We start from the raw sequence: 24215 nt of genomic DNA on the forward strand, positions 1-24215 counted from the left end.
CCCATTCCCGTTGGAAATTAATAAATCGAAGTTGATCTTCTTCTGATACCCGGTTATCACAGAAGTCCGCCAGCCGTTATTCCCCTTCCCAGCCACCTTGCACTTGCACATATCTAACTTCGTGACCCCATCTACCAGTAAATGATGGGTTATCTTCCGCTAACCTATGCCCTCACCCCCCAGGTCGACTATCCTCTCTCCACCAGTGATGCTGCTGTTTACTTACTCGCCAGCATGGTTGGTGACTGCGTTTGTCCAGGTCGCTTAATTCGTGAATCTTCTTGTCATCCTTGATGCCATCCTTTGTAGCAGCAGCGGCAGCACTTGGAGCCCAAAAGGGCAGCCAGATACACCTCAAACATCCAGCCCGTCACAAATCGCCCGATAGGGGGCCCACTCTCGCAGGCAGGAAAGTAGAATAGACAGATATGTAGGCGGGCAGACGGGCAGGCGGGCAGGCGGGCAGGCGGGCAGGCGGGCAGGCGGGCAGGCGGGCAGGCGGGCAGGCGGGCACCGTAGGGCAGCTTAGCCATACGACCACGGGCGGCAATATTAACGTCATCGGTACCATCGCCATAGTTGTAATGCCCTCCGCCATCGTTGGTATTGTCGTCGCTGTTGCGGTTGTAGTGGTGATGCTGTTTCTGGTATGGTCAGTATGTTAGTGGCTTGCGAAGGCCGAAAATAATAATGCTCAGGTTAGAAGGAGTTCCGGTAGAGAGTCCGGAGACTGCCCCATCGGTTCAGGATTGATTCTAACTTACGTACATCAGAGGCCTGCGCGAAGAGGAATTGGCAGGTCTGGAGCTTCTGCCGGTATGGGTCGTCGTGAATGGCTGCGGGAAGCAGAATAGCGATACTGGCGCGTGTTAAACTTGCTGGAGCCGCTACTCCCAGTTTCTGACCTTTCTTCTAGCATTTTGTAGCTATTCGTTTTGGGACTAAAAGTGAACAGCGGAATATCCAAGCGGGTATTCCCGTACGAAATTTGCCCGATACAGCTATAACTAGGAACATAGTAATCAGCTTATTATTCAGTGTATCCTCTTCTTCTGTTTGTCTTAGTTAAAGAAATGCACTTACAACCTATGCCCGCCACATCCAACAGCAGCCACCCGAGCAGTAGCAGTACCTCGCGATCGACGACAGTCATGGATAGGATACAACGCCGCCGCACTATGAGGACAACAAACTCGTCTACACACTAGAGCCAGATGAACTGGAGCCTTTTATGACCGAATTACAGTGATCCTGCCAGGCTTTCTGCAACCTTTGTTGTCTATTGAACACGCTCCAGTTTCTTGACTATTTGCGAGAGACTTATTGGCCTCCCAGTTAGGAACCTAGGTCAGGTTCAACCAATCAGTAGTTGAGATTCGACAGAAGAGCAGAAAAAAGTGTCTGAATCTCAAAATAACGAAGAGAAAGGGTCACAGAGAAAGAGAGAGAAAGAGGGAGAGAGAATCGAGGGTCCTATATGAGCCTTACTCGTTCCAGTGTTGTCATCGGCCAAAGCATTCCCGGCCGCAAGTCTGCGTGGGAGGACAGAGGATGACTATCGGTGGGGGTTGTGTATTCTGAAGAGGCTGACGTTGACGGAGGGGAAGAAAAACACAAGAGGGGGCCGGCTGAGTACAATTTGAACCGCAAATCGCTGGTGACTAAAGTCATGTGTCCGACCACTTCATAAGTTTTCATCGTGTCGGATGTTTCTTTCTCTTTGATCCTTTGCCCATTCATCTCTTCATTCTCAATGCTTTTCTCTGTCGGGTCATAATGCCGTGGTGAAGAACAAACTTCTCGGAGGATCTTAATCTCGGAATCGCTTATCTCGTCAATCGTCGGCGTGTCTTTGTAGCCCATGGCAGCATCGGAGCCATTCTCCGTGAAAAGTACCAATCCTTTGTACGATCCATGTTTCTCTGGATCGGAAACCCCGACAGCGTCGTCTTCGTAACACGAGGAAAATCGTGAGAATACATCGAGGCCACCGGAACTGTTGCCGACGCGCCACGAAACCCAGGTGCCTGGCTCGATGAAGCTGTTGCTTGAGTCGCCGAGTGTCCATGCCGGCGATGATTTCGTCTCCAGGGCGATATGGACCGGAAACGTTTGTGATTCGATGTGTATGGCTTTCGGGTGTTGAATAAACGACGTTCTCTCCGGAGACGCGCTCGGTGCCTCTGCCTTTGTTTCCGCCTCGATCGGCCCAGATATCGGGCTTTGTCCAAACAACTCTTCGACATCAATCACAGCTCCGTCGTCATTCTCCACCCAGGCACTGCGGGCAGAAACGTACCCGCCCCAAAACAGAGGATGCGTGCTGCCCGTAATCCCTCCCCCAACCCACACTCCCCGTCCAACCTGTCCACGACCACGAGGGGAACAGCTCTGGCGAGCGCCGTCTCCCGGGCCGGGTGACCCAAGTCAGCCCGATCATCAAAGACTGCGTCATCCCCGAGGCAAGGAAGTGCATTTTTCGCCCAATACCCGTCTTTTTTCCCCAGGCATCGTTCAGCATCCGAGGCAGGGCGACAAGAGGCACGCCGGCCAGGTTAGCCGTCGGATACTTATCCTGCGCGGAAAGGGCGTGGAAGATACCCTGCATGGCGTTGAGGTAGTCCGAGTCGAATGTCAGCGCACGGGACGAGTACACAGTGATGGCGTCGAGCACGAGAATAGCTTCGTCCGCAGTCTGAGACGGGCGGTTTAGACCTTGGAATACAGGCTGGAGCTGTTCTTCGGGCTGCTTGTCCCGAGAGCGTGGGGCAAAGTCCTGCGGGAACGGCATGCACTCTTCGCAGCTTGCCGTGTTGCACTCGAAGTACGTCTGCTGGTCCATGAAGACGAGCCGGCGACGGGAGAGGAGGCCTTCCTGATATGTCCACGCCCTGGTCGACCAGATGGTATTCCGGATCTGGGAACTAGGGTCCTCGGGGAACGCAACCACGGTGTGACCTTTGATACCATCGCTGATCTGAGGCTGCCTCACTCGCTCGGACACGCCAGGTAGGCCGTAGTCCGGGTCCTCTCCCGCCGCCGCGACAATGGTCAACACGGAGCAGTTGTAGATGAGACCCATGTTCATAATCTGACGAGCCTTGTCCACGGGGTCGTCCTGCTTGATGCAGTACCGATCAATCCAAAGGTATCTATAGCCCAGCCGGAGCGTCACGGTCATCGCGTCACGGATAGTCAGAGGAAGATCTGCCTCTGCCAGCGAGCCAAGCGAACCAGGGGTCTGGCCTGGCTTTGGCTTCCCCCAGACATAACTTAAGGAGACATAGCTACAGCCTTGAGGGGTCCCAATGAGTGTCCCATCCATACAGTCAATCACGTTCGTCGGCCAGAACGGAGTTTGAGTGAAGGGTGCACAGGACTCTTCATGATTGACAAGACAACGTGAAATCCAATCCTTGGCCCTATCCAGGTCAGCACTCGGCTGAACTCTGGCGGCTGACAGCCATCTTTCTGTCTCGGTAGCAGGCACTTGGGCGAAATCGGCCTGTCTTAAGGCCACAGCGAAGCGAACAGGTTTTCCCACCCAGGGACCCGAGTCGAGGTGGAAACATGGCATCAAGTTCCTGTCATAGACATCTCTGTGCTTGGTAGCCAGGACGAGACCAGTAGCCTTCGCATCCCAGAAGCGAAAACGCTGATACAGCTGAGCGCTCCATCGTCGTGGGGAAACCAGGAAAAACTCCTGGTCGGCGTCTCTTGCTGGCACTGTGCCAAGCATCCAGCACGTGATTCGGCAGAGGGGACATGATTCCTTGGATCGTGCGATGTAGTCCTTTCCCAGGCCGAGGGAGAGAACGAGTGGTGCCTCGACTTTGTCGTCCAGAGGCAGGTTGAGGGTTGCTGTGGAGCAGAGGTCGCACAACCGCGGATAGCTATTGATTTTCCCCGTATTTGATGCTGAATGGGGGTTGGATTCTGGCCTTTCGTCCATGCTTTGCGACTACAATTTGTGAGTCGGGCCAACCTAGTCACTAACAAGAAACAGGAGCTTATGTGGAGATATTCACGACAACAATGAATGCGCGCGTGTATACGTAGAATCTGGGATGATGGATTCTGCAGTTGCATGGGGTAGGAAACGATATAGGACTTGACCGGTAGGTCAGAGTCAGGGACCGTGCGCTTTTCTAAGTAGACAGGGGGGCCTAATCAGATCCAGGCATCTATATTACTAGTACTCCGTGGGTGAAGGGTCCCCCCCTCCACCAAAAAAAACGGTCACGTGACGCGATCACGCCAATACGCCGAGCCGAGATATGAGGTCTACAATTTGACGTTATACAAACGGGTAGCCGTCGCGTAACCAGACATAAAAGAAGGGTGATAGCGTCAACGACGGGAAAGGTGCTGGCCGACGACGAGGATGGTGTTGGTGGGTCTCTGAGCTTACCGCCCTCCACCTACCACCGTCGTAGCAGCAAGGAAATACCTACCGTTTCACACTTGCGTCAAAGGAGCATCAGCTTTCACTTATTGACTGGAAATGGCCGTACACATACTTACCTATTACCAAACAATGACGCATCTGCATAATAGCTTGCCGCTATGGCAAGCACATAGCAGTTGGATGTGGGAGAAAGGATTTAGTAATCTTGCTGTTGATGTGTGTGGGCCCTTACCGGCGATAAGAGTGTTGGTGAATTGCATCTTGATTGAGAGGTAGCAGGCAGTTCTGGAGAACAGAGAGAGGCGTGAGATGGATCTGATTTCTTAGGGAATGGATGGCTGTGATGTTCAGTAGAAGAGATATGGAGGGTAAGTGGTGGATGGATGCCCCTTTTATAGATCCAAAGACCACTCTGCCATCTACCAATCTATGTCCTACGTTTTGCTGAGCCTGTTTCATACCCCGTGGCACAATGATTCGCCAGGGGAGCATCAAAGGCTTGGTTTGTTTATACGCGAATACCAGTGTTGCTCGCAAACTGTTCCTGCTCTCAGTTGTTATAACCCTTTTGGCCCTGCTTTGAGCCGATTCACCTCAGTCCTCGGTCTACATTCTCCAAAATGCTCATTTAGACTTGATACTGACACGTGTCATCCGCCATCCCTGAGCGGCTTCACTTGTTCCCGGGCGCGGTTCAATACTAGACAATGTGGAAAAGACGAAAGATCCGTACAGAGCAAATTGCAGGTTGCAAATCGCTATCCAGGTATTGAGCTCGCATAGATAATAACACTACAAATGCCTTCAACACTCCCAATACCCGATACAATCGCCTCGGAAAGTACCATCCATCCTGCTCACGCCTCATACTCCCTCCTCGGGTTATTTCTCAATCCGACGTTCCCACCGCCCCCCTCTCGCCCCCTTTTGTGGTCTGATTGGCGCGAATGTTCTTCAATTGGACATGGTAGCTAAAATCGGCCGAAGTCAGGTCGTTAAAAGTAGTAGTAGTAGTAGTCCGCACGTGTTTGGTAGTCGCGGAGGTATCATTATCATCATCATAATCATGCCCCGTAAAGGATGTCGCAGGGGCAGTAGTAGAAGAGGAGGTAGCAACGCGGGAGCGCTGGAGATTGCGGATGAACTTACGCATGCCGGAGAGAGTCGCGCTCGGAACCTGGGGGAGTTGCTGCTGGTCCGACGGAGAGGCGGCCGCGCCGGCGGGTGTGGGGGCGTCGTGTGGGTCCCTGGGGTCAAGTTCGAGGAGCTCTCGCCATCGCCCGCTTGGCTGTGCTGGGGCGTGCGCCGGCTGCGGATCCAGGAGCTTAGTGACTTGCCGATCTCGGTTAGACGACCGATGAACTGGGCGGACACAACGGGCATGGAGAGTGCCACGAGACCGACATTAATCTCTGCCATACTATTCGTCACGAAACGCGTCGTCTCAGTTTCCAAACAGTCATAAACATGCTTTTGTAGGTGGTAGGAGAGGTTTCATGAATGCATTGTAACATGATCGAACTCACGCAGTGGCATAAATGGGAATAATTGTCCAAGAGAAGTCGGCGGGGTCCAGGATACCCTTTTTCTGCCGAAAGATCAAGTTTGTTAAGCCCGTACCGCAAGCCAGCAGCCCCGTCAAGAAGACGAGGCTGACGCCCACCTTTCGCCGCTTCGAGAGCCGCAGCTTAGGCACCTGCTGCAGCGGGATAGCCAGGATGTAGAAGTCGGTGAGGACGCTGAAGTAGGCACCCGCGGTGACGAGGTTGGGCGCGATAGCGGAGCAGCGACGGGTCACGCCCGGGTCCAGCCAGCCGCCGTGCTCGCTCGGCCAGGGCGCACACGACACGGTGTCGATGACCATGTAGGCGACGCAGAAGGTGACGACAAGGGAAATGCCGATCCACACCATGATTTTGACCTGCGTCACGGGGCGAAAGAGGCGTCGGTAGAACAGGAAGAATGATACCTTGATCAGCGTATTACAGATGCGGAAGAGCACTGAGTCGGCCAGGGATCCCTGAGGGGTAAAGAAAGAAGTCAGAGAGAATCAAATCCACAACAAGGACAAAAACGGTTGTCACCACTCACCTTCGTATAACCAATGTAACGACGGAGGCTGACATCCCACAGGTGGATTCCCAGGATACCACCTCCTGGCATGTAGCAGACTGCGAGACGAAACATGTTTAGCAACCGACAGACTAACTGGTACCCGAGTCCATGCCGAGTCCCAATGACTTACGTCCGAGCACCAGGCCAGAGTACGCGAGAGTGCATATCTGAGGGCGACGGGAACCAAGTTAGCATCTCATCACGATTTTCCCTGACATCAACCAGCCAGGCAGCTTCGCGATGTCACTGACTGTTGCTGCAATACAGAACCCTAGTTTGCATCCATTTCAGTCAGCGCCATATTATCTCCCCCAAACAAGGAGCAGTAAGCAAGTACAAAAGACGAAAGAAACGAAAACGTACAGTCATCTATGCCAAATGAATGGGTGATTCGCAAACGGGTGTAGACGCGGACCGAAGTGAAGATGATGGTCAGAAACGAAAGGACCGAGACGACGATGACCAACTGGTAGGACCTCGACTCAGGATCCACAAAGTTGGACTTGTGGCCTGGCGGCGGCGGCCGGATCGGTGTAGTGTCTAGGTAACCGCCGTCCATGGTTGAATACTCTGGATAACCGCGCGTGCGTATATGTTAGTGCGTGAGTAAGCAAGAGCAGCAAAACTTTTAGACCGAGGCGGCGGGATTTCGTAGATGGTGACGTTCGGAGCAAGCAAACAACGACTTCGTAACCACGTGGGTAAATGGGAACGGGACGGAACACAAATAATATATGAAATTCCATAAATATTTCATCGCCCAAAACGCCGCAGTCCAGTAATTGCGTACTTGGAAAACGCGCTAAGGAAGAATGCAACAACACTTGGCAATGTATTGGTCAGATTGATGAAGGTAGGTGGGTGTGTAGACCAGCCTGAAGAAAGGCACCGGTCCTTCCGTATTGCCTTCTTGTGTAACCCCAAATCGGCCTGACTGATTGATCGGCCTGCCAGCCTGTCAGCCTGCCAGCCTGCGCACATGAGCTGCTGTGTTACACAGCATTTGGGGGCTGCAAAGTGCGGGCTGGCGGGTCCAATCAGCAAGAAATACAGTGCATGCGTTTTGTGCTACCAAGCACGTAATCTTCGTCCATCACCTGGCTGCAACCTCCCACTTCTCTCCGCCCACCACCAAGTAAGCAAACCGCATATTGACTCGGCCTTGATCTTCCGTTTTAGTACCCTGCTTGCGTCGGTCTCTGCTTTCCGTTGGAAGATCAAGAGCATTCCACTATGGCTTCGGAGACACTGACCCAAAAATGGTTTGCGACATGGTACTCAACCAAAAGAACCAATCAATTCGAAGACGAAACTGTAACTGATCATTCCCCTCTCATCCATCGGCTGCAGGTATACATACGTGATATTCTATGCACCAACCACGACCACCTTGAAAAGTCACATAATGACAGTCAGCCTCGTGGGTGCATCAATCCCCCGTCTAACCCACTCGAGCCCGACCCTCTCGGGATGGTTCATCTTGAGCAAGAAATCATAGTTTACATCATCTGCGCAGTCCCGGGCCCTCTGCCTGGCCTGCTCTCCCGTCTCTCCCGGTCGGGTCGTCACGTGTACGCGATGGGAGTGGAACAGGCAAGCCAGCACCGCGACTATCTCGACCTGGGAGAACTTCTTGCCGATGCAGTACTGCGGGCCGCCAGACCAAGGGTAGAACGTGCCCTTGTGCGGGCTCAGCAGAGTCTCCTTCTCTCCCATTTCTCCTCCAACGCCATGCTGCCGTGGCTGTTGTTTCTTGACGATCCAACGTGATGGCTTCCAGGCGTCAGGATCGTCCCAGTAGCGGGGATCCGTCTGCACCCCAGTAAACATGGGGAAGACCTCGACGCCCGGCGGGATGGCCAACACCTGGCCACCTTCGATCCGCAGCGTCTGCGGCCCTTGGGACATCACTACCTTGGGGACTCCCGTGATCGGCGGGTAAAGTCTCAGCGTCTCGAGCATCACCGCCTGGCAGCGGTTCAGGCGCGAGTACAGTACGCTGTAGTCACCACACCTTGCCACACTTTCCTTCTTCTTTTCGTCATGCTGTAAAGGACGATGCGTGCCCTCGCCATTGTCGTCAGATATATCTGGACCTAGGCTCATCTGGTCCGACGCCACGTCATGGATCTCCTCGTGCAGCCACTCCTGAACCTCGGGGTGCGCGGCCAGGAGCATCAGCGTATATGACAGAGTGTTGGGGGTGGTGTCGAGGCCGGCGACGTTGATTACGAACGTGTTTCCCAGAATCTCGCTGACTGAGAGACTCCCTTTCCTTCGCCGCTTTGCCTCGATGCCACTTTCCTTTGGGTCGCTCATGCTTTCGTCTTCCTCGAAGGCGCGGACTAGGGATGTGATGGTACCGCGGGTTCCTTCGCGGCCCTGGTTCAGAGCCACCAAATCCTCCGTCACGACCTTGGTCATGATAGTCTTGAGCGATTCAGCTGCTTGAGCTATGCTGCGAAACTTCGCCGGGATCCATGGGCCGACTTTTAGTAGGCGGTAAGGGATCAGCATCAAAAGTATCAGGTTTTGTTGCACCATATAAAGGGCGTCGCGGTACGACTCGGTGGCACTGGAAGACCCTTGGCGTTTCCATTCCGCTGACCCTTTGAAGTCGTAGGACTCCCCATACGCACTCGAGGCCAGCACATTGAGTGACAGAGTCTTGAGGTCACCACTCAAGCTTAAACCGGTCATCTCCCCACTGGATTTAGTACTCCAGTGGTGCAACATCGCCCTGTTTTTGAGCAGGTCAGCATTTGCATCCTTAAGTAGTAGACTCGACGTGAAAGGAGAAATAACAGGACGCACTTGGTTTGCTTTAGTGATTCGCCCCATACCAGCGACATAGTCATTTCGTTGAACGGCGCGGCTATGGCCTTGCGATGGCGGGGCCAGTCATCCAGCTCTACTGTAAACACATTGGGCCCGTAGACAGCCAGCATTTCTAAACAGACGCCGCCATGTCAGCAGGAGCTTGGAAGGTGGAGAGATGCGGCGCAGTTCAATGGAACCTACGGTATTTATAAATAGGCCTAACAAAGTCGCGCCACCGCGAGAGAATGTCCTGGATAGCATCGGGATCGGAGAAGTGCATGTGAATACCCCCGGGAGATACGAGTGCCCACACCGGCCCAAACAGGGCACCTGGTCGGCTCTTCTCCAGAAAATTGAGGTTCCGGTGGGAGAACCTGACAAAATCGGGATAGCAGCTCCAGGGGGATTGAGGGTAGCAGGCATTTCAGAACTTTCCACACGAGCGGCTGAACCACCATCCAGACGTTGTTGTTCATGCTGAACGGGATGCGCACGATGGGGATCTTCAGGGCGCGGGCCTTCCGCACGTTGATCTCTAGGCAGACTGCACTCCAGGCCACATAGGCTAGGAGGCATGATGCAAGGAGCATTGCGGATATACTCATTCTATGTTCGAAAGGAAGAGCTGCTGTGATTACATAGGTTGCATGGGCCATTCATTACCCAGAAGTCGTTTAGCAATGCTACTAGGAATGTCAAGCAAAGCACACTGATCCAACAAACTTGTTAAGTCTTTACATTGTCAAGTGCTAACTAAGATCATTGGTTCTCAGACTCTTATCAAAATCGCAAGACATTGCTCCTCCAGTTTTTCGGTGTATCAGTAACACCCAATAAACGCTCGCCCGGCGGCTGGTGGGCTGAAACCAACATGATAACGGCACGAAAAAGGAAAAGGAATTGTCGATCTTACCTTCTTACCACCATCTCTCATGCAAGTCATCTTTCCGCAATACCTGGCAATCGGGCTTAGTCTCCATATCTGACATTCTAATTCGTTCAAATGATGTTTTAGAGTATGTGCTTATGTATAGATAGGCCCATTCCCCAGAGCCCGCTCGGAGTTGAATCCTGGTTTGGACCCAAAGTAGCATTGCATGAAAATCTGCGGGATGAGGGAAAAATGCATGTAATCAATATTTGCTCGTATCGTTTAAACACGTGCAGCGCAGCGCGAGAAGGCGAAACTATACTACTTATCAATCAATCTATGCACATCTAGGGATACATCCTGATACTTGTCACTACATATGAATCAAGGCTGAATTAGCGTTGCCCCTTTTCCGGCTCACCAGCAGGTAGTTTGAACCCCCGGGGGAAAGCTTCGTAAAGACGCCCTGCGGATCATACTCCCTCTGGATTCTAGCCAGTCTCTGAACACTGTCCTTCCCATAGCTGCTTATCGGGTTCTGCTGCCACGCAGCCGCGTAGTTGAGATAAAGATAGGGGTCAAGTGCGCCTAATGCGCCAACGTCCCTCGCCGTGGACTCCACCCAGGCCTTCAACGCCCTGTCCACCTTGCCATCCTCGCCGGGGCTGCGCCACGTCACGCTGAACAAGATCACCATGAGCGCCTTACTTCGACGCCCGTCCAGCCCCAGCGCGTTCTCCGCAGCGTGCCGAGCGTAGAAACCGGGGGGGAGCGGGTCCGTTGCCAGGGCCCAGATTACGTCCTCGATTCCCTCGATGGAGGCGATGCTCGCGTTCCACGCCTGCACAGCCGCCCGAAGGGCTTCGGCCGTGGGCACGATTGTGAGCGTGGCCCATGCTTTGCTGGTTCATGCCGACGATGATAGCCTATTAGCCAAGCGCACCACAACGGCGGGAAGGAAGTAGTAGCGAGCATGAGTACATACCGTAAGCCAGCCCCTGTCATAGCTTCTGTCTCCGAGAGGAGGCTGGTTATATTGGTGATTCTCGTCGTGTTCCCTAACGAAGGGATCTCAGACAGCGCGCGGAACGCGGCGGGGCTTTTCTCGGGCTTGGTGTACACCATGCTGTTGACAATGGTTGACGCACCCCCCGCGTAAGCAAACGTGGCGATGAGCGACGAGTACCCGTCATAGGTCTCGGGCTTGCTGAAGTCTGCGAGGGCCGAGATCTCCTTTTCGGCATTCGAGATATTGTGGTAGGCCACCCCGCCCCAAAGCTGGCCCCCTCTTGCGCAAAGGCCTGCAGGTCCACACGGGTCACGACCCCGAAGCTGTTGCCGCCGCCGCACAAAGCCCAGCGCAAGTCGGGGTTCTCGCGCCTGTTGGCGTTCACGACACTCCCGTTGGCGGTGACGACCTCGAAGTTGACGACGGTGTCGCACGTCCAGCCGTGGCGGGGGCCGAGGTACGAGATGCCGCCGCCGATGGCCAGGCCGCCGACGCCGACGCTCTGCTCCCGCGCGCCCGCCACCGTCAGGTTGAGAGGTTCCAGGTAGGCGAACGCGGCGCCCCACGGCGCGCCTGCGCCGACGCGGACGCTGTGGCGGTCTGGGCTGAGCTGTATGCTGTTGAGGTGTCGCAAGTCGAACGTCACGCCGGCGTCGATGTTGGACGCCCCGACGACGGTCGAGTGGCCCCCTGAGCGAAGAGCGAAGTGGCAGCCGTCTTTCGACGCCGTGATGGTGCGTATAGCGGCCGAGACATCGTCCGTGGTCTCGGGTGATATGATGCAGAGAGGCGATGCTGCGGACTGCTGCGGAGCGAAGTAAGATGCGAGCGAGGCGTTGTAGGTTCCGCTCAGGGGAACAGCTACTTTATCCCCGAGCAAAGCCGATAGGGCCATGCACTTGACAGTTTCATTGTCAGCTTTCGCGGACCTTCATTAATTGTTAGGGTCATGGTTGGAAAGATCTTACGCAGGCTCCCGACCTCCTTATGAGTCTGGACATATTTTGTTGCGGCAAGTCTAGAGTTGAATGATCAAGGAGTCTTTCTTAATTAAAAAATCCTTGGACTAGAGATCTCTATCATAATCACTTTTTTGCCCGCCATTTCGAATTATATAACCATGATCTTCCTACTCCATCTATTATAACGCGCGCTTAGACTTACGGACTATAAATAGCACCTTATCTGGTAACATCGAAATACAAGAACGCTACACAAAGTACTAATGACTACAGTACTCTGTGGTCATCTTCACAAGAGACACACCGAAAAAGTGTTTAGCTTTAATTGGTGGGAATGACCAAGTGAAAAGTGTGTTACATCTAGCTTGTCCGCTCCTACCCATCCCAAACCGGCCTTATCGGTGGTCTGGTTTCCGAGTAGGGTGTGGTCTGAGTTATATATTAGGCAATGCAGTCAGCATCCGACGCTTATAAGGACTTGCAACCGAGACAGGGTGCCAGTTACCACACTGTAAGGCTTACGGCGTACCAAAGACCCAACGGACCCGTATAGTTGGTCAGCAATTACGCATTTGCGGAACTTACCGCTACAGGAATCCTTCCTTGTGGTATTGGTCAGATCATTCAGCTTAGGGGTCGTAGCACTTGATAGTCATCATCGCACTATGTGATTTCATTGGACGCCAAAAGGTCGTGTAACCCAAATGTCAAGGCAGACATCACGACTGCTGTCCGAAGGATAGGGTCAGTCAACTCCGTAGAACCACCATTCGTGCGGATAAGCCTTGCGCATCGTTGATGTCTACTGTTTGTTGCGTTGGCATCTCAATTATTTGTCGCGCGACAATTTGCGTTTCTGAGACTGCGACTTCCACACCCTGTATAACCCTTCGGACTGAACGATATAGTGTTTTTCAAACCGAGCTTCAAGTCACTCTCTTTTCACTTTACTTTTGATCAACATTATCCATCTATCTTCGACTTCTTTGCAGCCAACACCCCTTTCGCAGCGACACTATGGAGCACTCTGCGAACCTTTCCGTCCATGAAGATAGTCTTCTTCTAGCACGACCGGGATACCAGCGTCGCCCGCTTCCAATTCATCTAGTGGCCACTTCATTGCTCGTTCTCATGATCTGGCGGGTATGGAGCTTTACCATAGCCCCCTTTTTATACCCAGAACGTCCACAGCCGTATCCTTACTGGATCCCATGTACGTGACAAGCCCCGTGGATGAGTTCCCTGCAAATGCCGACTAATAAATCTTGTTTATAGTTGTGGGTGAGTACCCCTTAAAAGACTGGTCAGGCGGATAATCCGTAATCTTATGGCGAATGCAGGCCATGCCCGACGATTCTTTCGGGACTCGAACGGCCTCCTTGACAGAGCCAGGTAAGTTTGCGGCTTAACAACACTGAGAAACTGAAAGTGCCCCTTGTTTCTCACAAGTAAATCCTTCTTAGACGTCACTTCAATAACACAGATGAAATCTTCGCCTTCACCACGTTAGGCAAGACCTTTTACGTGGTCACCAACGCCAAGGACTCGGCCGAGGTGTACAGGAATACGGAGACTCTTTCATTTGAGAACTTCGTCCAGGGACTGATGAAAACCAACGGAAACACGGACCGCGCCATTCAAGTCATGTACGACGCGCTACCCCGTAACAAGCGCGGGTTTCCCAACCCCCAAGGCGAGTCTCTCGGAGTTCTGGCGCAGAAGATGCACATCCATCAGCTTCACCCAGGCCACGATAACCTGGCCGATCTGCAAAAGCAGGTGCAAGCCTGGATATCTGATAACGCTACCCTGCGTACACTTCAGAAGACCTGCAACTATGCCACGTCTAAAACACCGACATCCATTGAGCTTCCAGTGTACCATTGGTGCTCGGACTATTTCGTGCGGCTGGGCCAACACGTCTACTTCGGACAAGTGCTTGATACCATCAGCCCCACGCTCCCCGACGACTTCTTTGCCTTTGACGAGCTGATCTGGAAGATGCTATACCAGTACCCCTCTATCCTGTCGCACGACATGTCCCAGCCGCGGGCGCGCATCATCGCCTCGTTGAAGCAGTACTTCCAAGTCCCTCCATCGCAGCGGCGGAACGGGGCCGCCTGGCTCATTAACGCTATGGAAGACGAGATGCGAGCTCTCGGGATTGACGATGACGATCTCGCCGTTCTGGTGTTCCATCTTTATTTCGCGTCTGTATCCTTATGCCTCCCGACCTTTTCCATCGGAGGGTTTCTTTCTTTTTCATAACTGACAAAAAAGATTACAGCATCAACACCAATACCCGCAAAACAGTATTCTGGGTCATCGCCTACCTCCTCCACAACCCGACCTTAGTAGAAGCTTACCGCCGGGAGACGGCCCCCGCGTTCCGCGGTCACGATCTGGTAGACCCCCACTACATCCAAGACGCGACGATGTGTCCGCAGGTCGATGCCATCTGGCACGAGACGCTGCGGCTGTCCGGCTGGTCCGCTTCGGTGCGTCTCGTCACGCAGGACACCGTCATCGGCGGCAAGCGGCTGCGCGCGGGGAACCGCGTCATGGTGCCGCACCGCCTGCTGCACTTCGACGAAGCCGTCTTTGGGGAGGACGCCCACGAGTTCCGCCCGGGCCGGTGGCTCGACAAAGGGGCAAGCTTGACGCGCAGCCCGTCCTGGCGGCCCTTTGGCGCGGGAAAGACCATGTGTAGCGGCCGGTTCTTGGCGCGCTTCTCGGTGACGACCTTTGTGGCTACGCTGCTTCGCCGCTTCGATGTGGAGTTGGTCGGGAATCCGCGTTTTCCCCGCGCTGACGAAGGGAGGCCGGTTCTGGGCATCATGTCTGTCAAAGAGACCGATGATTTCACGATGCGGCTCACGCCGAGGGAGGACACGAAGTGCTAAAGCGAACAAATGAAATATGAGTTCGTTGACTTCTAGTTTCTACATACAACCCAGATGAAAACATCCAATACTAAAACTCCAAATACCTTTGAATAAACCACCTATACTTTGTCCATACCACATGTCATCACCAAACTCGTACGCAGCATCATTAGAGAGTAAACTCCAACAACGCGGTTGGTAGTGAGCGCATTGCGAGTGAGTCCGCTGACACATGCATCATCGCAAGGCTCTGTAATATATAATTTCCATGAATGGCAGGTGACACTCGGGCGTAAGGCTTGTGACACACACGGGACGGGAAGTGATGCAGCCTGAATATTACGTGAGATCAGCGACGGTACTGCCACTATAAGTCACGCAAAAGTGCGACATCATTGGGGCTGTAGATAATATGACGTGTAAATTCAAAAAGTGGTTCTTGAGCTCCGGCTTGGACTTGTGTGCATGTTGTGCAACCACACCTACAAGTTCCTTCAAATAGTTAAGGCAACAAACTGGGTTGCCTACCATGCAAGTGGGAGGGGGGATATGTGTAGACTCGCATCTTTTCAAATCAACAATCACTTTTCACACCAGTCTTCCTTTTCCCATGTTCATTCATATCCCCCGATTCTCTTCAAGATTGATTGCAACAAACCACCATGGGTTCCATAAAGGAATCAATCCTCGTCACGGGCACAAACGGCGGGCTCGGGAGCGCTATTGTAAAAAGAATAGCCAGCAGCCCAGAGCTTTCTGGGTACCATGGTCTGTACACCGTCCGAGATGCTCAACGGGCCCCCGTGTTGTCCACCATCCTCGCGGATGCACCTTCGCACTCGCACGAGCTATGCTCAGTTGACCTCACGGACTTGGATAGTGTACGTCACTTAGCCAAAAATATCAATGCCAAAGTAGCCGCGGGCACCCTGCCCCCGATCCGTGCCCTCATCCTCAACGCCGGCCTGCAGGACTTTGGCAAACAGAGCTTGACAGAAGACGGCCTGGACAAGGTCTTCAGTGCCAACTACCTCGGGCACTGGCTCCTGACCCTATTACTGCTCCAGAGCATGGACAAGGACTCTGGACGAGTAATCATTCTAGGCAGCGAGTCTCATGAGTGAGTACCATAATCCATACTTCCACTATTACGGACTCGGGTGCTGATCGACCCTCGCCCCATAGCCCTCTTGACAGTAGAAACAGCGACAGCAAGGCCTTCGTGGAAGAGCGCCACAAGACCGTCCTGACCGACGAAGCCACCGTCGGCGAAATCGCGCGCGGAACGTGGAACGCGCCCAACCAGAGCACGGAGCCTGCGTTCCGGCCCGCGTTCCGGCGCTACGGCGCCGCCAAGCTCTTCCTGGTCATGATGGTGCACGAGCTCCAACGCCGCCTAGACCGGGCGGATCCCTCGTCGTCGTCCCCAGCAAGCAACAGCCTGTGCGTCGTGGGCGTGGACCCAGGCCGTATGGGCACCGGCCTGGCGCGTCAGGCGCCTTGGTTCATCCGCGTCCTGGTCATGCGGGTCCTCTTCCCGCTGCTAGCGCTGCTGAGGCCCGGCGGCAACGTCCGGCGCCCGGCCACCTCGGCGGCGCACGTGCTCGAGGCCGCGCTCGGCGTCGGCGCTGAGCGCCCTAAGGGTCGATACTTTAACGGGCTGGAACCGTGGGAGACGAGCGTCGAGGCGCAGGACGCCGTTAAGCGGGATTGGGTCTGGAAGGAGAGTGTGCGCTGCGCCCGCTTAGAGGAGGGCGAGACGGTTTTGGTGGATTGGCGATAGTAATACACGATAATCAAATAGCGTTATATAATTGTACGGGAAGAGAAATTTAAACTATAATAGCTCGCCCGATATAAAAACGGCATACCTCGTTGAGAACCTCGTCGATATTAATAATAAATAATAGCCGATTAATAGTTTATTTATATTAAATTATATCGTATAAAGTTTTATTAATAATATTCACATGAGCCCATGGTTCGTCATACCTGTGAACAGCAGGTTGTGTCAGTTCTGCGGCACTATTTCGCTATATTGGCATGATCTACATGGCTTTAGTTGGGCTTCGCTCAAAGTCTACCGGCTGCAAAGGCTACAGGGCCCTCGCATTGCAAATCATTGAGACACGAGCCTTGTAGGGTTGCTTGAAGATGGACTTGCTGTACAACTGGATAAAGCAAATTTCAGGAGAAAGAGGAACTTCTGATATATAAATAGGAGAACATCTGCCGCCTATTTTACTTTCAATTCAACGCTTTCATCATCAACATACACAAACTTCCGTCATCCTAGACTACGCAATCAACTTAACTCCCCCCGAAGATGCATTTCCAAAACGCTTTTGCTGTCCTCGGCTTCCTCGGAAGTTTCGCTATCACATCCCCCGCAGTAAATGCCAGTCCCAATAAGCTCGAGACTCGCGGCACTGCGACCGTAAGCATCTTCCATGGCGACGGTTGCACCGATCAGGCCGACTCTTTTACCATCTACCAAGGTGGGTACCGCTGCGCACCCTATTCGAACGTCCGATCAATCAGCCTCACAAACAGGTAAGTCTATCACTGCAAGATCAGTCTGTTATAAGTCATAACATATAGCAGTGGCTGCTCCGTCACGACCTGGTCCGGGGGTAACTGCCAAGGCTCTAGCAAGGGAGTCGGTAATGGCTGCAACTCAATCTTGTTCGGTTCCGTCTCTATCCAGTGCTGAAGTGTGTTGCGGGCTGGTGGTGACTTCTTAAAAGGAGGTTCGATCTTAATCTGGATGCTGACCAACACTACGTTCGTTAAAAATATGACCGGGAAGAAAGCCCTTGTTAGTGTCTTGCTTCTGTATCACACTCGTTTCTAGTCAATTCCACTTGTCAATCTCGCACATCCTCATCGCTGTTGATGTATACCTGCCCGAACCCCTAAAATGCCACTGCTACTGCTGGACGTGACACATCAATGCTACCCAATTAGTTTACCAGTACCGACCGGTAAAGTGTCTCTACCGTATACAGATCGCACGAAGAGGCTCGCGAGAGTGAAATTAATGACAGGATGAGACATGCTGCACTGACGTATTCCCACTGTGCGGGCTGAAGTCGAAAGATAGTCTTGCCCACATGCCGTTATAGGAACAATGGATGTTTAGTAGATTAAGTATTATCTATGTCTATATCATTACTTCGTTTAAGTACAGGTATTAAAGCTATATTCGTCTTTCGTTATGTTCGTAACTGGATATATTTCCCAAACTCCTTTAATAACGCCAATGAAAAAGGGGGTGGACGATGAAGAAATGAGTCGCAGAAGAGAACGCTATCTACGATAAACTGTCATTATATCCAGAGACAGGTCCCTCCAGAATCTCCCAGACGCTGTCAGTAGATGCTTTGTGATCGACGATATCACTATATTATCCATGTTAGCTCGGTGCAGGAGGACACGGTACGATTCACCTGTGAGGTGAGGAGTGTACTTACTAATCCTGGTTTTGGGCCCTTTTTGGCAGGTCATCGTCCAACTCGGTTAGACGTTGTATGCCTATTTCGCTAGAGCCGAAGCGGACGAACTGGATCGCGGCTGATGTTCTCAAGACACCGTTTTGTTTCATACAGCCAATCAAGTTCTCAATAGACTTGTCCACGTTGCAGGTGCCCAGCTTCGAATTGTCCCAAATGCCGTTGGTGAAAACGTAGATGCTCACCGCCGAGGGCTTCTTGGCTGTGAATTTAAGGCGCGACTGCTTTGCTTCTCCTGACTTTTCGAACTTTCGCTTAACGTCTTTCAGTACCTCGTTGATTGTGTGCTCCATCCGGCAATAGGAACTGTTGCCTGGGCCAAATGCGCCTTTGAGAAGATCCTCGACCGCCGTGCTGGTTTTACATTTGTGTTTATTTGACGGGCTGGATGTGAATACGACTTCGAACCCATTAGGATCCATCTGCTTCATGAGATATGATAAGTCCTTAACAAGAGTTAATAATTCTTCGCGATGCTTTAACATGAGGATCGAGTTATCCACGATGATAATCTATGATCAGGTTAGGCAGTAGTCATTGCGTAATTCCATGTCAACTTACAAAATCTCGCCCAGCCAAGGAATCCTGGATTGCTTTCCATCCAGGTAAGTCTCCCGCCGCACTTTTCTTGTGCTCCAGAATCCACTTATGTAACTCGCTCGGAGTAACCTCAGGGTGGGAGGTGTGTTTGACTCTGCTTGGAGAAGAGGAACCCTGGAGAGGAGACCTGGCGCCAGAGTGTATAGATGGGTCCTGTGAACGGACTGGGCTCGCTGATAGACCCGGTGATATCCCATTGGATTGCTGTTTGGGAGTATTACCACTGTATTCGGACTGCGGCGCAGTGGTTCTTATTTGAAGCGGTGGCTTAGCCGTTAGACTTGCACAAGTTGGCAGTGTGGGTTCCGTTGAAGGTTTCGACATCTGTTTAGCTGGGCTGTCTCCCGAAACGGAGAAGAAAGTTCCTGGTCGCAGATCCGGGCGAGGTTGTGCCTGTGCTCCTTGGCCCATGCCATTCCCAAGCCTGCCTTCGTCAGGGATGGGATTGACGTGCGTCGTTGTCTGCCAAGATATTCTTTGGTTTTCATATGGTGATGTTGCAATCGGTCGATGCTGTAGTATTTGTCCAAGCTTGCTCCGAACCTGTAAGACTGTATGTCGTATCCCAAAGTAGACCAGACAATCCCTGAGAATATAGTCGACGATTTCAGGCGTAAGAGTATCGCATCTACGTCCGTCATCGCGAATCTTCTCGAGGACATCTTGGACGCATTTCAGCGGTTCCGACCCGTCGTGGAAGGTGTCGCTGCAGCCGATGTTCCAGTGTTCGTCGGACAGCTTGGATGTCTCGTTTATCCTCCGATCTCGAAAGGCCAGACGCTCTGCTTCACCGAAAGACACCCAGACAGCGGCCTCGAGCAGGATGCAGGCAATCGCCCATATATCCACATGTAACCCAACCTTCATGTTCATGCGGCCACCGAGATGGAGCTCTGGGGGGCCTATGTAGCACTCAGTACGACTGTCCCAATGCCGATGGAGGGTGTTTCCTTACCATAAGTCTTCCCAGATCCAGTATCAGGAGCGGAATTTCTTTGATGTTGCGAGCCATATTTTACCGTGCTAGCACCGAGGTCGCCGATCTTGAGTTCGACTGAATGTGGGGATCGAGGCTGGTTCGGGAAAACGAGGACATTGGATGGCTTCAAGTCTTGGTGTATTCTAACGTGCATGGTAAGAGTCAGTCTCTGCCGGGCTCGGAGAATGTGAAAGGGCGAGAATGTGTTTTCTTTTACTGACACAGTATAGCCAGGTTCATAATCGTGGTTGTGTAGAGCCATAACACCCTCGACCAATCCGATAAAGAGCATCCAGAACTTGTGGATGCCCTCACTCGTGGTTGGTGGCTCGTTCCGCTTGTATAGGTCTAGCAGGCTTCCATCTTCTGCCAGGTCTAGAATGATAGTACTGTGGCGATCGCCGGACTCGGAATACCAATGAAAACTTCCATAAAAGTCGACGATGTTCTTGTGTTTCTTAAAAGCGTGGTATGCCTTGCGCTCGTCGTTGAAGCTTAAACGGTTTCGGAATGTCTTGAAGACGAGATAGCGAATTATCTGTTGCGACTTGGTGGACGTATGTTAGACAACAGAAGGCATCAACAGGGGAAAAGCAGGGATAGCAATGAGGATGGGGAGAAACTGACAGTGTGCCCTTGACCTTGAGGATAGCGATGGGATTCACCCTCGTAATTAACTTCGAACGCCGTCAATGTGGATTCTCGGTGTGGTGTAGGCTTGACCCGGAACTTTGGTTCGCTATCAGAGTTGAGGCGCGACAGAGGCAAAATCTCGCAACGATCCAACAATCTGTCGACCATTGTTTCATCGCAATCGATACTAACAGGGCAGAACCGCCATTGGTGCTTGCGAAACAGATGGAAGTGGTCTTCATTATCGAAACCACGGAATGGGTCCCGCCAAGGAAGACTTGCGTCGTTCCTCTGGTAGGTGATCAGATCGCTCAAGTATTGGAGGAATGGAATATGGGAAGTTGCTTGGATGGAAACGAGCGTCGAAAAGACTTGTACATATCTCTGACGAATAGTTTTCCAATCGGCGGTAATCCCGGAGACTCGTAGCAACTCGTTAATCTTGTCGCTGGTCCAATGCTCGTACTGGGCATTGCGACTGACGTAACGGGCTTCGGTTCCATCGCATTGCAGCCCAGGTCGTTCTTTCCCGCGTAGGTCTTCGCAGAAGTCTTTGCACAGATGAGACGCCAGAGCTGCAGGGTTGTCTGGATTCATGATTTCGCAGGATGATTGATCGCTCTTCGGTTGGTGGCAGGCGGGGCGGTGCGACAGGTCTGATTCGAACGCTCTCCAGCCCAATGAAACTGGGATAGGGTCGATTTGACAAGCAAGCGAAATGTTTGCGCCGGTCGCAATTAGTGCAACCACTCCAATGGTGGCAAAGGTTTCTGGGCAAGAGAGATGGGTGGACGGGGCTTATATCTGGTCACACGATTTTTCGTGGGTGGTGTCTATGAATTGAAGCACGCGCTGAGAGATACAGCGGGCGAGGCAGTCTGCGATGTTTGTGAAATACGCCGTAGGCCCTTCCTGTCAGCACTCAAAAAGCCTACGAGGGGCTGTTTCTGCCTTGTCCTGAGGGCAAAATTGGTTGCAAGTCCTCATAGAGGGGCTGAATGCTACAGTGGCGCTCCATCTCGTAGAGATGGTGGGCTGCAAAGCTATATGAGTGGTCGAGTGTGTGTCGGCGCAGCGATCACTGCCTACAAGGCAACTTCGCGACAGCCCGAAGAAATGATATCATACCATCAGCAGTCTCCTCGGGCGCAAGCCCCTGGGGCAGATATTCCATTTCCATTCAACAACCTCAATCGTGATGAAATCTCAAATATTGCTTGGCATCCAAGTGAAAGAAACAAGACAGCCCAGAACAAAAGGAAATACATGATCACTTCTCTCAGTGTTTTGCTGCTTCTTGCGTAGACGGCCCGACCCATGACACCCCTTTTCAGACACCCCTTTTTTCTCACCCACACGCAGAGCAGTCAGAAAACAGGGCCTTCCACCTTGTTCATCAAACTATATCTTCCTTCGTCCTCTGCTCATCTTTGACTAAACCTCTATCCTTTTTGTATTTTCTGTAAGCAAACCAAAGTCCAATGAAGATAACCATCATCGGTAAGCAAATCTCCCCAAACAACAGCAGCAAGTCCTTGTTGAGAACCCAGGTGCTACTACCATCCTCTGGTGGATCTCCTGCAAATATGGGTGTGCTAAAAAGGGCCTGGTTAAGGGTTAGAGCTGTTGAGTCAATTGCGTGGTTGGCCAATGACGAAAACACCAGAAATCTTACTCCGAGAAAGGTCCCCGGCAGGAAGACTAGTGTCAAGAATGTAATGAAGTGCATGGATGATGTATCTCGCTCCGTCCTTTCCGCGATCATGTGCATGTTCTTCGTCACCTCCTCCATTCTGATGGATGAACTCTGCATGTTCTCAGATGTGTTGTGTTGATTCATAGCGAAGAGCTTGTCCAGTTCAGTTCTCTGAAGGTCGAGGAAATGGTAATACTTTTGCTATGTTAGCCTCAACAACTTGACGAAAATATGGGAAGGTCAGTCGGACTTACAAGGGCTTTTCCATTATTCACCCTCTCCAGAATATTGTCAATTCTCAAACAATCAGACTTCAGGTTGAATTCTATGGATTTCAGATCATCATTGAATCGATTGACTGCGGGTAGGCAGTCCTTATCCTCTTCAATTGATGGGATTGTCCCCGACTCGAGACAATGTTTGAATATGCCGCTGATCTTGCCTGCAATGGTCAAATTGGATGTCATGGCCGTTCTTGCGTCTCTCAGCTTGTTGCAATAAATGTCGAGTTGTCGAACGCTCCTGAACGAAAAGTTCTTCAGAACTTTCAACCGTGCTGTGGTGTTTTGAATCTGTGCTTCCCGGTCCTGGGAGGATTTTGTCCCGGGGAGTATTTCTGAGATATTGCTACTTTCTGGCTCCTTGATCTTTGAATGTGTAGCGGCTAGGTTGCTAGAGCGAGGAGGGGGCGAGGGGTTATTGATCTGGTCGCCCTCTTTTGCCCTCGGTAAAGACAACGACTTGACGAGACCTGGCACAGGGTCCAAAGATTCCGTTTCGGATGGAATTGGCACTGCGGTGATTGGTGTAAGGATTTTATCAACGTCATCGGAGATTTCATTGATATACCACCCCCATCCATCAGCGCACCAATCGAACATGAGCTGGTGTATCGCAAGAGACCGAGATATTGCCTCGGAAGCGGGACTGAGTTTCACAGAACCACATCTGACCTTATTGGCTTCGTCTACACGATCCCTAATGAGATCGTTTGCCTTGACTGTGATCCAGAATGCCTTCCACTCTACCAGATCCAATGTGTGATAGTTAGCAGTCTGCCGCATCACCCATTTGTTGCCATGCTCCGGCTCCTGTTGTTCCATAGCATATAGCTTATAAGCAACCCGCAGTTCGTGGCCCGATCTTCCGATCTGCGGGATTGCTGTACTGAAGTATGGTGTGTTGTGTGACAGCTGATACAGGACGTGCATGTGTGAAAAGCCATTCCATTTCTCATTCTGGCGGCCGAAGGAGCATATAATGTCCAGAAACCCAGGGGAAACCTGATGGTAGGTGCAGAGATACTGGAACATATTCAATGTGCAATCCAGGGGCTTAGCAGAACTTCCTGCTGTGAGAAACCTGTTTTCCTCGTTAGAATGTAGATATCACAGTGTTTGGGGTTTGGAATCTTACACATGGCGCATACGTGGGTCTTTTTCCTTGTTCCTCAAATGCTTGGTATAGTGGGTGTGTAGTTCAGATTCGTTGGCTATCATGCTCCGTTTAAGGTCTGCTTAGAGATTTAGCAGTCGTCTTAATAAGAAATTTGCACGAATTTGGTTGGCTAATTACCTTCTTCTCCGGTACGAATCTCATGTAGAGATACCCATGCTCTAGGAGCGTTTTCTCTGAACAGTCGATTGCCTTGCCGTTGTAGTGACAATCGAGTCTGCTCCAGCTTAGACTTCAAGAGGCGTCTGTCAAGTAGGTTCACTGGCCATT

At 52.1% G+C, this 24215-nt stretch overlaps 10 protein-coding genes across 10 annotated transcripts; 4 read left to right on the forward strand and 6 right to left on the reverse strand.

Annotated features, from left to right (window-relative positions):
* Positions 1-222: 222 nt before the first annotated feature.
* Positions 223-3952, reverse strand: PG998_000122 (uncharacterized protein; the record flags this gene model as incomplete). Its single annotated transcript, XM_066866940.1, has 6 exons — positions 223-245; positions 536-644; positions 769-912; positions 1798-2281; positions 2365-2446; positions 2491-3952. 6 exons carry the CDS (start codon positions 3950-3952, stop codon positions 223-225), a joined length of 2304 nt encoding a protein of 767 aa, XP_066735355.1.
* Positions 3953-5474: 1522 nt separating this feature from the next.
* Positions 5475-5873, forward strand: PG998_000123 (uncharacterized protein; the record flags this gene model as incomplete). The annotated part of the gene is made up of 1 exon (XM_066866941.1): positions 5475-5873. The coding sequence occupies one exon, from the start codon at positions 5475-5477 to the stop codon at positions 5871-5873; it is 399 nt and encodes a 132-aa protein (XP_066735356.1).
* A 57-nt stretch (positions 5874-5930) lies between these two features.
* PG998_000124 (NAD(P)-binding protein) lies at positions 5931-7082 on the reverse strand (the record flags this gene model as incomplete). The annotated part of the gene is made up of 3 exons (XM_066866942.1): positions 5931-6377; positions 6500-6579; positions 6887-7082. 3 exons carry the CDS (start codon positions 7080-7082, stop codon positions 5931-5933), a joined length of 723 nt encoding a protein of 240 aa, XP_066735357.1.
* An 839-nt stretch (positions 7083-7921) lies between these two features.
* Positions 7922-9933, reverse strand: PG998_000125 (cytochrome P450 monooxygenase; the record flags this gene model as incomplete). Its single annotated transcript, XM_066866943.1, has 4 exons — positions 7922-9263; positions 9338-9473; positions 9545-9673; positions 9723-9933. 4 exons carry the CDS (start codon positions 9931-9933, stop codon positions 7922-7924), a joined length of 1818 nt encoding a protein of 605 aa, XP_066735358.1.
* Positions 9934-10587: 654 nt separating this feature from the next.
* On the reverse strand, positions 10588-12118 carry PG998_000126 (oxidoreductase; the record flags this gene model as incomplete). The annotated part of the gene is made up of 3 exons (XM_066866944.1): positions 10588-11116; positions 11200-11428; positions 11530-12118. The coding sequence occupies 3 exons, from the start codon at positions 12116-12118 to the stop codon at positions 10588-10590; spliced, it is 1347 nt and encodes a 448-aa protein (XP_066735359.1).
* A 1410-nt stretch (positions 12119-13528) lies between these two features.
* Positions 13529-15088, forward strand: PG998_000127 (cytochrome P450 oxidoreductase; the record flags this gene model as incomplete). Its single annotated transcript, XM_066866945.1, has 3 exons — positions 13529-13577; positions 13669-14395; positions 14473-15088. 3 exons carry the CDS (start codon positions 13529-13531, stop codon positions 15086-15088), a joined length of 1392 nt encoding a protein of 463 aa, XP_066735360.1.
* A 644-nt stretch (positions 15089-15732) lies between these two features.
* On the forward strand, positions 15733-16853 carry PG998_000128 (uncharacterized protein; the record flags this gene model as incomplete). Its single annotated transcript, XM_066866946.1, has 2 exons — positions 15733-16190; positions 16256-16853. 2 exons carry the CDS (start codon positions 15733-15735, stop codon positions 16851-16853), a joined length of 1056 nt encoding a protein of 351 aa, XP_066735361.1.
* A 543-nt stretch (positions 16854-17396) lies between these two features.
* Positions 17397-17783, forward strand: PG998_000129 (uncharacterized protein; the record flags this gene model as incomplete). The annotated part of the gene is made up of 2 exons (XM_066866947.1): positions 17397-17623; positions 17672-17783. 2 exons carry the CDS (start codon positions 17397-17399, stop codon positions 17781-17783), a joined length of 339 nt encoding a protein of 112 aa, XP_066735362.1.
* Positions 17784-18383: 600 nt separating this feature from the next.
* On the reverse strand, positions 18384-21391 carry PG998_000130 (uncharacterized protein; the record flags this gene model as incomplete). Its single annotated transcript, XM_066866948.1, has 5 exons — positions 18384-18471; positions 18544-19094; positions 19144-20084; positions 20138-20708; positions 20789-21391. 5 exons carry the CDS (start codon positions 21389-21391, stop codon positions 18384-18386), a joined length of 2754 nt encoding a protein of 917 aa, XP_066735363.1.
* Positions 21392-22190: 799 nt separating this feature from the next.
* PG998_000131 (uncharacterized protein) lies at positions 22191-23701 on the reverse strand (the record flags this gene model as incomplete). Its single annotated transcript, XM_066866949.1, has 3 exons — positions 22191-22400; positions 22470-22685; positions 22745-23701. 3 exons carry the CDS (start codon positions 23699-23701, stop codon positions 22191-22193), a joined length of 1383 nt encoding a protein of 460 aa, XP_066735364.1.
* Positions 23702-24215: the final 514 nt, after the last annotated feature.

Source organism: Apiospora kogelbergensis, assembly GCF_038363985.1.
Source record: "Apiospora kogelbergensis strain CBS 113332 chromosome Unknown utg000001l_segment0_segment0, whole genome shotgun sequence".
Taxonomy (NCBI): Eukaryota; Fungi; Ascomycota; class Sordariomycetes; order Amphisphaeriales; family Apiosporaceae; genus Apiospora; species Apiospora kogelbergensis.